The 14111-nt window shown below is 42.4% G+C and overlaps 1 protein-coding gene across 2 annotated transcripts in view; it reads right to left on the bottom strand.

Moving 5' to 3' along the window:
- Positions 1-14111, bottom strand: part of SETD3 (SET domain containing 3, actin histidine methyltransferase) — a 115008-nt gene that overhangs the window by 56984 nt on the left and 43913 nt on the right. For both annotated transcript variants that reach the window (XM_038749438.1, XM_038749349.1), the window contains 2 exons: positions 12791-12863; positions 12186-12442 (listed from right to left, as the gene is read on the bottom strand). In XM_038749438.1, the coding sequence (XP_038605366.1) occupies positions 12186-12442; positions 12791-12863 (330 nt within the window). The remainder of the gene's footprint in view (positions 1-12185; positions 12443-12790; positions 12864-14111) is intronic.

The following is a 14111-nucleotide window of genomic DNA, read 5'->3' as shown; positions in this document are numbered from 1 at the left end:
CATGATGGGATAATTTAAATAAAAATGGGCAGAATGTTTTTGGCGAGGCTGTTTGAAATTGTCGCAGGTCCACAGAGGTTTCGAAGGTACCTGTGAGACTGACTTAAATATGAAACTAAGGATTAACCCTGGACTTTATAACCATCTGCTATTCAACTAATCCATGAGAAATCCTTTTGAGGGGTACCAGAAGCAAACTGAAAGGTCAAAGACCAGGCTTTAAACAATATCCTTTATACTTCTAGGTTCCATTTGAAAGTGAACTGCCAAAATTTGAAAGGACTGAAGTTAGGTGTTGGTTTCAAATACTACATAAAGCATGGACACTCCAATCTTGAAAAGACAAAAGCAATAATAATTAATTATGGTATTTGTTAAGCACTTAACTATGTGCCAGGCACTGTACTAAGCACTGGGGTGGATACAAGCAAAAAAAGCAAGATCAGGTTTAGAGCAGCGAGAAAAAGCTAACAGATGCTATAACTGGAAAGATAATTTACTCTTGATATAGCTACTTATCACACTAGAAAATGCACAAAGCTACAACATACAAACTGGTTTTCCAACAAAAAATTTAGGAATCGTGAAACAATGACAATCCACTATGTGGCATTTCTAAAATTTAGGACAAACAACCTGCAATGACTGAAGGAACTGAAGAAGGTACTGTATGCAAGGAAGAATCACAAACTAAAAACTGACCATTCCCTAAAAAAAACTAGAGGCCAGTAAAAAGTGGGAGAGAAAATGATCCTGACATCTAGGCAGACGATATGAAATGGAACACAAGCAAATGGTTATGTAAATCAGCCCAACTTTAAATCGATGGATAGTTGAAACAAATGAAAAGGGATGTACAGTCATGTGTATGTTTTCATAAGAAAAAAAATAAGCTAAAATGGCACAATCAACATAGAATTAAAAATGTTCTTACAACCTTGTGAAAATTAATGATCTGGGTAGTAGGCTGGTCCTGGCTAGGAGCACAGAAAATGAGGGCACTTTGCTGAAAGAGTCCTCTATTTGAACAAGACAGCATTGGCATAAAAGAGATTATTTTGATTTACAGAGCAGTTGTATTTCACTTTGCAATTCTCTAGAGGAAAAATGTGCCTGAGGCTTGCTTTCCTAAACTCCAATTTTATCAGATCTTGTGTGTTAAAAGAGAAAATTATAAGACATAACAATGAAAAATGGAGAGCTACTACCATTTCACAACACCCTGGAAAAGGCCTGTGAATTCTTACAGAAGATTCATTTTCTCCAAGAATGAACCTCTTCCAAGTCTTCCAAAATGGATACCCTAAAAATCAGGCTAGCTTATATTTTCATTTTTTTTTAAGGTTTCTTCTAGTGATGGTGTTTTGTACTCATCGTCCTTTGCTCAACACAGATTACCTAGCACCAGATTCCTTCTATTTTTACCCTAATGCACATTGAATCGGTTCCCTTCTTGTGAACCATCTCCACTTAGACACTACCAGCAAAACCCACCCTTGGACAACCCTCTAAAATGTTGCCTAAATTGTCTTTCCCAGCTAGTTTCTATGACCAGTTTTCCTCACCCCCTCTGGTGAACCCCAATCTTACCTCCATCAGGCCCAAGATTCTCCCCATCTTTTTCAAAGCTCATTATGGACAACCTCTTTTCCCTGATCTCTCCATCTACCCTCCCTGCTCATCCCTGGCACACTTATCTAAAGCTTTTCTGTTCAGCCATGCCCAGGCCTTCTCCTAAATCACATCTGCACTCTCCTCAGATATCAACAAGCTCCCTTTCTTTCATCACTGGGGCAGTTCCAGAAATCAGTTCTCCACGAAGCCCTTCCTAATTAAATGAAAGAGTTGACACCTCCTCAATACTTTCCATACCGTGGCTCAGTGGAAAGAGCATGGGCTTTGGAGTCAGAGGTCACGGGTTCAAATCCCGGCTCCGCCAATTGTCAGCTGTGTGACTTTGGGCAAGTCACTTAACTTCTCTGTGCCTCAGTTACCTCACCCGTAAAATGGGGATTTAGACTGTGAGCCCCCTGCGGGACAACCCGATTGGAGTCAGAGTTCATGGGTTCAAATCCCAGCTCTGCCAATTGTCAGCTGTGTGACTTTGGGCAAGTCACTTAACTTCTCTGGGCCTCAGTTACCTCATCTGTAAAATGGGGATTTAGACTGTGAGCCCCCTGTGGGACAACCCGATTGGAGTCAGGGGTCATGGGTTCAAATCCCAGCTCTGCCAATTGTCAGCTGTGTGACTTTGAGAAAGTCACTTAACTTCTCTGTGCCTGTTACCTCATCTGTAAAATGGGGATTAAGGCTGTGAGCCCCATGTGGGATAACCTGATCACCTTGTATCCCCCCAGTGCTTAGAACAGTGCATAGTAAGCACTTAACAAATACCATTATTATTATTATTATTATTATCACCTTGTAACCTCCACAGTGCTTACTTAGAACAGTGCTTTGCACATAGTAAGATCCTAATAAATGCCATCATTATTATTATTATGATTATTATTATCTTGAAAAAGTCACTTCGCTTCTCTGAGCCTCAGTTCCCTCCTCTGTAAAATGAGGATTGAGACTGTGAGCCCCGCGTGGGATAGGGACTCTGTCCAACCCAGTTTGCTTGTACGTACCACAGCATTGATAACAGTGCCTGTGCTTAACAAATACCATAGCTGTTATTATTATCTGCTGTTGGCTTCAACAAGCAACAGGGACCCCAAGAGCAGTCCCAGGGCTGGGCAAGTGCTGCTTCCTCAGAAGGTCATGAGTTCTAATCCCGGCTCTGCCACTTGTCTGTTGTGACCTTGGACATGTCATTTCATTTCTCTGGCCTCAGTTCCCTCCTCTGTAAAATGGGGATGGAGAATGTGAGCCCCACAAGGGACAGGAACTGTGTCCAATCCAATTTGCTTGTATCCACCCCAGTGCTTTGTACAGTGCCCGGCATATAGTAAGCGCTTAACAAAAGCCATAATTATCAATTATTGGTATTATTCCTCCCCCTTCCCTGCCTGTCAGTGCAGGGCCCCCAGGCAGGGCTCCACCTCTACTGCTCATGTCGCCCCCAGCACCTGTGGGGGCTGGGGAAGAGGGGGCTCCCCTCTGAGTGTGCCGACAGGGTGAGAGGCCAAGAGCTGCCAATGGCTCTGCAATGCAGTGATGAGGAGCTACGCGGCACAGTGAGATGAAGGGTGAGATGGCAATAGTGCAGAAGGCAAGGTAAGTTTTAACTTACTGGGTACCAATGTCTACTGTGTACTGACCCTTGAACTTCTGGGACACAGACAATGGCAATAGTCTCCTGCTGAAAACAAACTGACAGATGAACCTCATGCCCACAGAAGACTTCGGACCTGAGAGTCTGTGCCTACTGGTAAAAGAGAAGTAACAGCCATAGTTTCATGTACCTTCTTACTTTTCTCTCTCCTAAAAGGAGTAGTGATAATAATGATGGCATTTGTTAAGCGCTTACTATGTGCAAAGCACTGTTCTAAGCTCTGGGGAGGTTACAAGGGGATCAGGTTGCCCCACGGGGCGCTCACAGTCTTAATCCCCATTTTACAGATGAGGTAACTGAGGCCCAGAGAAGTGAAGTGACTTGCCCAAAGTCACACAGCTGACAACTGGTGGAGCTGGGGTTTGAACCCACAACCTCTGACTCCAAAGCCCATGCTCTTTCCACTGAGCCTCGCTGCTTCTCTAGAATATTAATAGTAATAGTATGTATTACTCTAGTAATAGTATCTTTAGTATCTCTAGTAATATCTCTAATTATATCTAATAATATCTCTATTAGCATATCTATAGTATATACTATAGATATACATATACTATATATACTATATAGTATATCTATATCTATTAGTATATCTAATTATATCTCTATTAGTAGATATTAGTAATATCTCTAATAATATCTCTAGTAATAGTATTTATTGAGCTCCTTTGGGTGTGGCATGCTTCACTAAGCTCTTGAGGAGGTACAACAGAAGGAGAAATTCCTTGCCCACAAGTAATTTACTTCTTTTTTTCCCCTTCATTCACTTTCCTTCCTTGCATTCATCTCTCTCACGCCTACCCAACACACACCCCCACACAGACACACACCTTTATCTCCCTTCTCATTCACCCCAACCCCAAACTCACCCCTGTGCTAAACCTGAAAAGTTGACCCTCCTCTTGCTCTATGACACAATTCATGTAAAGATTTTACTTATGTATTTATACGAAGGCTTGCTCACATTTCTTTACTACTTCTAATGTGTCAGTCAGAGAATAAGACCTAAAGGGACTGAATCTAATTTCCTCTTTGGATCAATCTGGTAAAGTACCATGTTGAAATATGCCCTAATAAATATTGTTGCTGCCAACTTCTGGCCAATTTCTGGAAAAGACTTTCTAAGAGGGCCATGGACATTGCCAGGATTTGGAGCACGGTATTTAGGAGGATATTTCTGTTTCCTATAGAAACAGGTATAGAACAATTTTAGACAATGACATGTTAATAACCAAAAAAAAAAAAGGTTTAGACTTGATGGCAGTGCCCACAAAGGAAAGAATGCACAAAATAGGGGAGAAGAGGAAATACGAATGGCACTATCTTTTCTACCTTCATCTTGCAACTTCTGAACTTCTGAAGATGACTTTACACAGCTCCAGGGTCAAGGCAATCAATCAATGATATTTATTGAGCACTTACTGTGCATAGAGAACTGTACTAAGCACTTGGGAGAGTAGAATTCAGCAGAGTTGGTAGATATGCTCCCTGCCCACAATGGGTTTACAGTCTAGAGGGAGAGATAGACATTATAATAAATTACAGGTATAAGAAGCAGAGTGGCTCAGTGGATAGAGCATAGGCCTGGAGGTCAGAATGACCTGGGTTCTAAATCCAGCTCTGTCACATGCCTGCTGTGTGACGCTGAGCAAGTCACTTCACTTCTCTGGGCCTCAGTTTCCTCACCTGTAAAATGGGGAGTAAGAGTGTGAACCCCAAGTGGGGCAGGGACTGTGTCCAACCTGATTAACTTGTATCTACCCCAATGCTTAAAACAGTGCTTGGTACACAGAAAGCACTTAACAAGCACCATTATTATTATTATTTACATAGATGCTGTGGGGCTGAGGGTGGAGTGAATATCAAGTGTTTAAAGTGTATGGAACCTAGGGCAAAAGCAACACAAAAGGGAAAGGGAGGAGGGGAAATGAGGGCTTAACCGAAAAAGGCCCTTTGGAGGAGACGTGGTCAGTGACTTATACACAGAACTCTTCCCTTATGGACCAGTTTTTGTGACTTTGAGGGGGAGGACTTGGGGGGCGAGGGGATATGGTGAAAATATTTATGTTATTTGAAACACAATCGGGTAGTGTACAATTCCGAGAGCCAATCAGCGAGTCCCCAATCTCCCTCTCTAAACAGAATTCAAACTCACTTCCAAGATTTCTGTTTTAACACTCTTGGGTAGACCCTATCTGAAGCTAGGGGTAATGTTTCTCCATCTGCCTCGTCCATGTGACTTATTATTGTCACCATAGAAACTAAGGAATTGAATAGAAGTCGCTATCAACCTGCTGCTTCTCTACTAAATAGTGGCTTTAGCAACTAAGGATTTCCCTAGCTAAATTCAATGTAGAAGGATCAGGACATCTTTGATTCCTGTAATGCCAAGTGGCACTTGCTGGCTCACAACCAGGGCCCCAGATACACCGTGCTGGGGGCAAGTAAGAGTAGGAGTCACACCCCTTGGTAGTAATTCATCAATCAATGCTATTTACTGAGTGCTTACAGTCGGAAGAGCGCTGTATTGTACTCTCCCAAGTGCTTAGAACAGTGCCCTTAACATAGTAAGTGCTCAATAAATACCACTCATTTGATTGATGATGAAGAGTTTGGGAGAGTACAATGTTGGTAGATGTGTTCCCAGCCCACAAGGAGCTTACAGTCTAGAGGGGGAGACAGGCATTGATATGAATAAATTACAAATATACTCCCCTTCCTGAGCACTAAGTCATGGCCAGAATGATTTATTATGTGTTGACACGGACCAGCTGGAGTCTCCCCTTTCAAGGTGGAGCTCAGCATCATACATCTAATTCCCAGCTGTCTCTAGATCATGCTTTGGCAACAATTTTTTTTTTTTTGGTGGTGGTCATGCTGATCTAAGCTAGTGGATGGGGGCATAAGGCTGGCTCCTAGTGAGAGCTGCAGCTGCTGAGCTGCTTCACTGTCACTCCTGAATCAAGCAATGTCTTCTCCGGACCCCCGTGGTGCCAGAGATGAGGTGGGCAGAAAAATGGCCCTGGGGGCCTGGGAGAGCTGCGTAGTAATAATAACTATGGTACTTCTTAAGCGCTTACTACATACTAATGCATTCAATCGCATTTACTGTGTGCCAAGCACTGTTCTAAGCACTGGGGTAGATACAAGTTAGACAAGTTGGACACAGTCCCTGTCCCACATAGGACTCACACTCTTAATCCCCATTTTACAGATGAGGTAGCTGAGATCCAGAGAAGTGAAGTGACTAGCTCAGGGTCATACAGCAGACATGTGGCAGTCAGGATCGGAACCCAGGTCCTCCCGACTCCTAGGCCCGTGCTCTATCCACTAAGCCCCGCTGCTTCTCATATATGCCACTACCACTGCTTTTAACAGAAGTGAGAAAGAAAGCTTTACAGGGATGCCAGATACCTGCATCCTGGTCCTGCCATGCTGCTTCTCTGCGGCAGCACAGAATCTGCCGCAGATTGTGAGAAGCAGCGTGGCTCAGAGGAAAGAGCACGAGCTTTGGAGTCAGAGGTCATGGGTCCAAATCCCGGCTCCGCCACTTGTCAGCTATGTGACTTTGGCCAAGTCACTTAACTTCTCTGTGCCTCAGTTACCTCATCTGTAAAATGGGGATTAAGACTGTGAGCCCCCTGTGGGACAACCTGATCACCTTGTAACCTCCCCAGCGCTTAGAACAGTGCTTTGCACATAGTAAGTGCTTAATAAATACCATTATTATTATTAATCTGGATGTGAGAGAAGTGGCCTGGGGCTCCTCTTAGTGCAGGCCCTCCAGTGTACCCCTTGCCACGCCATTCTTTCTTTAGCATCTTGCATTGGGACTTCTGACATCTGCACTACCTCTGTCTTTGAACAGCTTTTTAAAATTGCCAGTTGAAAAACAAAATCTCTTTCCCCCAAAATAACTATCCGTCATTTACCAAACAAACCTTCTTGACTGACGTTAGGCTATTTTCACAGTTGCTGTCTCTCTTCTTGAAAAGAGACAAACCTTGATTACCTGAACTAACCAGAATTACTGGAAAAAAGTCAGTTTGGATAAATGATTTGAGGGAGAAAATGAAGCAGAATGGCACAATGGCTACAGCATAGGCCTAGGAGTCAGAAGGTCACGGGTTCCAATCCCGGCTCCGCCATAGGTCTGCTGTTTGACCCCGGGCAAGTCACCTCACTTCTCTGTGCCTCAGTTACCTCACCTGTACAATGGGGATTGAGATTGTTAGTCCCATGTGGGCCAGGGACTGTGTCCAACCCAATTTGCTTGTATCCACCCCAGTACTTAGTACAGTGCTTGGCACATAGTAAGCGCTTAACAAATACCATTTTTTAAAAATAAAATAAAATATGCTCAGAACATAATCTTCTTATGGAGACTTGAGATGTTTCAGTACTTGTACTGGGCAATGTCTTCAAACTTGCCTACTGCAAAACCACCGAGGACACCCATGTATTGGGAATAAAGTATCTGCAATGTTTTGCCCCTTTATATAATGGGGTGAAATGTAGACCTGGCCCTTGTCAAATATAATCTCCACCCTGATTCCTGCTTTCCCAACCCCTCTTCGCTACTCTTCATTCCTACAACGTAGCAGTTGAATAGGCATACACGGGGGGTGGGGAAAAAGGATTGGTTTTGTCAGTATAAGAAGCAGAAATGTGGCTGACTTTGCTCCCTGAAAACTACACTTGAGGACGCTGGACTCCGTCTACATTCTAGGCAGGCTCATCCATTCTAGGGCGACACAGATCCCATGGGAAATTACAGATCACCTGTTTTGAATATTGCTGTGAAAACATGGCCTAAAAAACACATATCAAACCATTAGTAATATAACGGGATTCTCCCACTTCATACTTCTGCCACAGCAATGGACTCAGAGCAAAGACATACAGGAAAGCTCATCTAAAAATCAGAATACAAATTTAAGAACATGTCTGTTGTTTATTGCAGTATTTTACTTTTCCAAGCGCTTAGTATGGTGCTCTGCACACAGTAAGCGTTCAATAAATATGACAATGAATGAACTTCTCCACTTGCCTTTGTGAAATGGACAACTGCTGTCGAGAAAATGGTCAAGTAAACTGGGAATCTAGGAGTAGCAGAGTTGTTTTTCCACAACCTCCTCTAAGAGAGGAATATCTGAAATAGGGCAGCAGAAGCCACAGATGTCAAAGCCATAAAGGGGCGCCCTGGAAAGAGGCCAAATCAATTCTCTGCTAAGAGAATGACATCATATTCTCCATAAGGAAGCACCAACTCTTTCCCTTATAGAAAGGAATGAGCTGGTAGATTTATTCAGTGATACACTTTCTTTAATGGGATGAGGGGGAATATGCACAAATCCTGTCCCTGTAATTTAGATAAATGCCCAGGAAATTGGGAAAAACACAATAGTAAAATAAGTTATGTGGTTTCAAATCTATCAGGATGGACTCTATTGAAGGAAAAGTTTAGTAAACTCACTTAAGCAATAACAAAACAAAAACCAAATCTTTATTTCTTATACAAGTTTCCCTAAGTACCTAGTTGAGTGCTCTAGACACAACAGGAGCTCTATAAAAGCAGTTGGTGATTATTACAAAGACAGGCAATCAATGTACAAATCTTGAATCCATCATCTTTCTCCTTATTTCTGTGCTACTTTTGATTTCTTTCTCTTTATCCCTTCATTGGGAGACAGTGTGATAGAACAAGGAATTTGAGGTTAGGAAACCTAGGTTCTAGTCCCAGCTCTGCCATTTGCCTGCTGTGTGATTTTGGGGGACTCACTTAACTTCTCTGGACCTCAGTTTCCTCATCTATAATATAAGGGTAAAATACATGTTCTCCTTCCCTCTGATTGTGAGGCAGGCACTGTGTCTGATCTAATTATACTGCACCTACCCAGTGCCACTTAACACTGTGCTTGGCACAACCTAAGTGTTTAATAAATATATTATTAATATTACTACGTGCTGTTTGCTTTAGTCCAGGCCCTAGGATTACCCTGTTTAGACGTCTTGAGAAGCAGCTTGGGAAGCACCTGCTTGAGAAGTGCCGTAGCCTAGTGGAAAGAGCATGGGCTTCAGAGTCAGAGGACCTGGGTTCTAATCCTAGATCTACCACTTCCCTGCTGTGTGACAGTGGGCAAGACACTTCACTTCTCCGTGTCTCATTACTTAGACTAAAGACTTAGACTGTAAGCCCCATGTGGGACCTTTTGTATCTTCCCCAGAGCCAAGTACAGTGGTGGACACACATCAGGCGTTTAATGTATACCTCAATTATTACTATGCATTATTAATGGAAATCTTTGGCTCTGTTCAATAAAAGTAAATGAAAAGTGGCACGATGCGCAGACGCCAACAATTTCTGTAACTTTTGATTAGCTCGTAACTACCCCAATGTTTAGAATGGTGCTTGACACATAGTAAGCGCTTGACAAATGCCATCAAGGTATTATTAGTAGTAGAAGACACACCCTTGGATGTTACAGCAGAGACAGGCATAATACAACCCAAGGGTCAGTTTTGGACCCACTGCTCAATTTCTCTGACTCGTCATTCCTTTTGCAGAAGAACAGTAGCATCCATCAGAGATCGCTCTTAGCCTCTGAGCATGTAATAATAAGAGCATGTAAATCAATATGCGCAGAATTGCTACAGATAGATGTAAAACTCTAAGTGAGAGGTGTGTAAAAGGGATTAGGTGGAAGGTGGGAGTACATGGCTTAGGGAAAAGGAAAAGTTATTTGGGGAAAGGCTCCTGGAGAGAGGTGAGAGATGAGAATGTAGCACAAGGCGCAGGTTACCTGGAGAGTTGCAAAGTGTGCATGCTGAGGTGAAGCGGGAGAAGAGTATGGATCATTAAGAAGGAGGGTGCTGATGTAGTGCTTTAAAGTCAACAGTCAGGAGTTTGGGCTTTTTTAAAAAAAATAATTGTATTTGTTAAGTGCTTATTATGTGTCAAACCCTGTTCTAAGCACTGGGCTAGGCACAAGTTAATTAGGTCAGACAGAGTCCTTTTCCTGCATGGGGCTCAAAGTCTAAGTAGGTGGGAGAACAGGCATTTAATCCCTATTTGACAGTTGAGGGAACTGAGGCACAGAGAAGTTAAGTGACTTGCCCAGCAAGTCATTGGCAGTCTGGATTAGAACCCAAGTGCTCTGGCTCCTAGGCCTATGCTCTTTCCACTAGGCCAGGCTCCTCTTCTGCTTGAACAAGAGAGGCTTGGGTAACCACTGAAGATTTCTAAAGAATGGAAAGATATGTGCAGAATAACAACAGAAAAGCAGTGTAGCCTACTGAAAAGAGCATGGGGCACACTGTACATGGTCAACAAATGTCAGCAGAAAATATATACTGGAGAGGGGACTGAAGGCCTCTAGACCAATGAGGGGGCTGATACAACAGTCTAGCTGGGATTTCACAAGTGCCTAACTAGATCCAGTAGTGACTGCTTGGATAAAGAAGAACGGATGGATCGGGAAATGTGGATGGAAAAATGGCAGGATTTAGAGATAGACTAAAGATGGGGGTTGAGAGGGAGGAGTCAAAGATAATGGCCAGATTGCAGGCTTGAGAGATGAGGAGGATTGTGATGTTGTTAACTGAGATGGGAAAGTTGGACGGAGAGGATTTAGGAGGGAAACTGAGGTGCTCAATTTTAGACGTACTGAACTTTGGATGCTGGGGGACACCCTTGCGGAGAATCCTGGGGGCAAAAGAAAATGCAGGACTGCAGACAGGGAGAAAGATTGGAGCTAGTGAAATAAACTTGGAAGTCACCTGCATAAAAGTGGCAGTTGAAGCTGTGGGATTGGAAGTGAGAGAGAGGTGGAAGATGAGCCTGCAGGACACTGAATAGGAGCAGCCATTAAAAATAAAATAATCAACAGAATTGAGATAGAAAAACCAAGGTTAGATAGTGTTTCCAGGAGAAGTGAGTGATCCACAGTGTCAAAAGGTAGCGAGGAGGTAAGGAATATTTCCCCAGAGTAGTGTCCATTAGATTTGGCAAGGAAGTGACCTTGGTGACCTTTATTTGATACAATCTCTGGAGATGGAAACCAGAGAACAGTAAAGCAAGAAGGGAGTTATAGAAGAGGAAGTGGAGGCAGAGGGTACATGTGGCCCGTATGAGAAAATTATACAAGAACTGGAGCAAAGAGAAAAGGTGATGGCTGGAAGATGCAGTGGGATCCAGGTAAGGCTTTCTGAGTATTGTGGAGTACATGTACATGACTGAAGACAGAGGAGAAGGAACCACCAGAGAACAAGAGGCAGGAGATGCAGCCAGAACAGGGGGAAAAGGGTGGCAACAAGTGCCTTTAGAAAGTTAGAGGGGATATATTTTGCAAGCAGATGGGAGATCTCTTTGTTATGGCGAGGACAGACAGTGGATATATGAGTCTGAGGGAGGTGAAGGGGAGACTTTAGGGAACTTATGATTGATGGTTTCAATTTTGACATCGAAGGAGTTGACTAGTTCATCAGAGGCAAGGAAGTGAGGTGGTGGGGACTCCGGTGGTGGGGGCGTCGCAAAAGGAAGTTTAATTTATTTCATAAATTAAAAGAATTTCCAAAAGAAAGCAAATTCACAGTACTAATACTTGTACCACGATAAACCCCTGTTAAAACATATATTCACAGCATATGGGATTAGGCAGCAGTCTTCACCTTGAAAAAAACATATTCTTTGAATTTTGTAAATTTAGACTTTCTAAAACCTTACAACCGATGAACAACAAGGTGAAATTTGGGGAATGTATTCCAAACATGTGATTTTTTAAAAATGGATCTATTTTTGTGTGAACCTTCTTAAATTAGCTGTTGAAAATGGGTTTTCAAGCCTTATGTTCTTTTTTATTCCATCTTCTGTGCCAATGCTGAGAAACAAATTTAAACCACTTACCTGAATAACTTTGTAGAAATAGGCATATTGTCGAGCTGTATTTTTGTACTGGCTGAAGACATCATGGATGGCCTGTGTTGACTGAAGATACTGAACTTCATCTTCTTCAAAATAGAGAGGAGTATCATATTCACTCGGGAGAGTCTGTATGTACGGCAGCCAGAAAGAGCTAGGGTTGGCTCGTTCACAAAGAAGATGAAATGCCAGTGTGATGTTCCCCATAGCCTGAAGGATTCGGTCTTGAGAATATAAGGACCCTGAATTGAACCAAATGTTTACAGTTAACAGCTGCATGCACTTTGAAAGAAGCAGTTACCCAAAATGTTCATAAATCCATGTGATTACAAAAGTCAAAGAAGAAATTTCAGAACATGGATGACCTTGGGAGATTTACAATAATGCCTATCTTCAGGAACTCTGTAGCTCTATAAGCATGTTATAGGTATAGTTTTAATGAAAGTAGCATATGGATTTTCGAAGAATAATTCCGTTTGGTTGGAGTAGTTTAATATGTTCCAAGAACCACCAAAACTAAATTAACAGTGTTTCGAAATCAGGTATCCTCCCCTCAGTGCAATCTAAAAACAACCAGAAATGGTTCTCACCCAACACTGAATTTTTAGCTGATTCAACTGTCATCAACAATTTTCTTGGAACCCACAGGAACAGTTCTTCTGCCTAGAAGACAAATTGAGAAAATTTCATTATAACAATTCTACAAATACTATGTTTTTTCATTCACATACTTCAAGACTCAGGTATTCGATCAACTGATCAGTTCACAACACTAAACCCTAAACTAATACAATTTAAAGATTTGCTTGCATTCCACCCTTTGAACGTATAAACAACTTGGAAAACAGGACCAGTTCCAAATAAGCGCCAAGTTTCAGGTTAGATTCAACATACTGGAAGCCCAGAGCAGAGCAAGACTAAAGGTGGCAGGGTAGGGAAAGGGAGAAGGGATTTGAGGGACAGAAATGCCTAAACTTTTGTCACCCCGCTATTCTCCCTACTTGCCCCAGGAAAAAAGCCCAATTCTGAGCCAATGGGCTTGAAGCCTATTAGAAGAGCATGACTTTGGCTGAGGAGCAGGGAGGAGATGGATGGCACAGAAGAAAAGGAACTTCTGCAGGCCGCCTGGCCTGACGGACCGCAACCACCAACCTTGGTCATTGTCCACTGGAGGCCACAGGCGTCCCCCCCATCTTACCTCCTTCCCTTCCCCACAGCACCTGTATATATGTATATATGTTTGTACATATTTATTACTCTATTTATTTATTTATTTATTTTACTTGTACATTATTCTATTTATTTTATTTTGTTAGTATGTTTGGTTTTTTTTTCTCTGTCTCCCCCTTTTAGACTGTGAGCCCAATGTTCGGTAGGGACTGTCTCTATATGTTGCCAATTTGTACTTCCCAAGCGCTTAGTACAGTGCTCTGCACATAGTAAGCGCTCAATGAATGATTGATAGATTGACTGATTGATTGAAGGACCAGAAGCAGAGAGCAGTGAACATGCCTACCAACTCAGAGTGCATTCTCCCGGGCATTTAGTACAGTGCTCTGCACACAGTAAACGCTCAATCAATGTGACTGACTAACTGATACTGCACCAGTGTTTGTCTGGCCCTGCCCAGCTTTGTCTAAAGCAGATTTTCCATTTTTTGGGTCAGTGTGCATATTTGAATATGGCAATTAAGTTGGTAAAATAGAAATTGCTTATAGGATAAAATTTTCAGTTTTGTAGCAATCTCTAATATAGCGAGTCATTTTAGGACCCCAATAGTCAAGAGTGAGGACAATTAACTATACATACAGATTGTTTGTGCTTTGGCGAGAATGTTGTCTCTTTTGATGTACATTTGTTAGTCCTTTTACACACGTGATGCTGGCCATGTACATATCTTTCGAGAATTTC

Source organism: Tachyglossus aculeatus, chromosome 1 (genome assembly GCF_015852505.1).
Source record: "Tachyglossus aculeatus isolate mTacAcu1 chromosome 1, mTacAcu1.pri, whole genome shotgun sequence".
NCBI lineage: Eukaryota > Metazoa > Chordata > Mammalia > Monotremata > Tachyglossidae > Tachyglossus > Tachyglossus aculeatus.
Note: the sequence above shows the minus strand (reverse complement) of the source record. Positions and strands in the feature narration are given on the sequence as shown.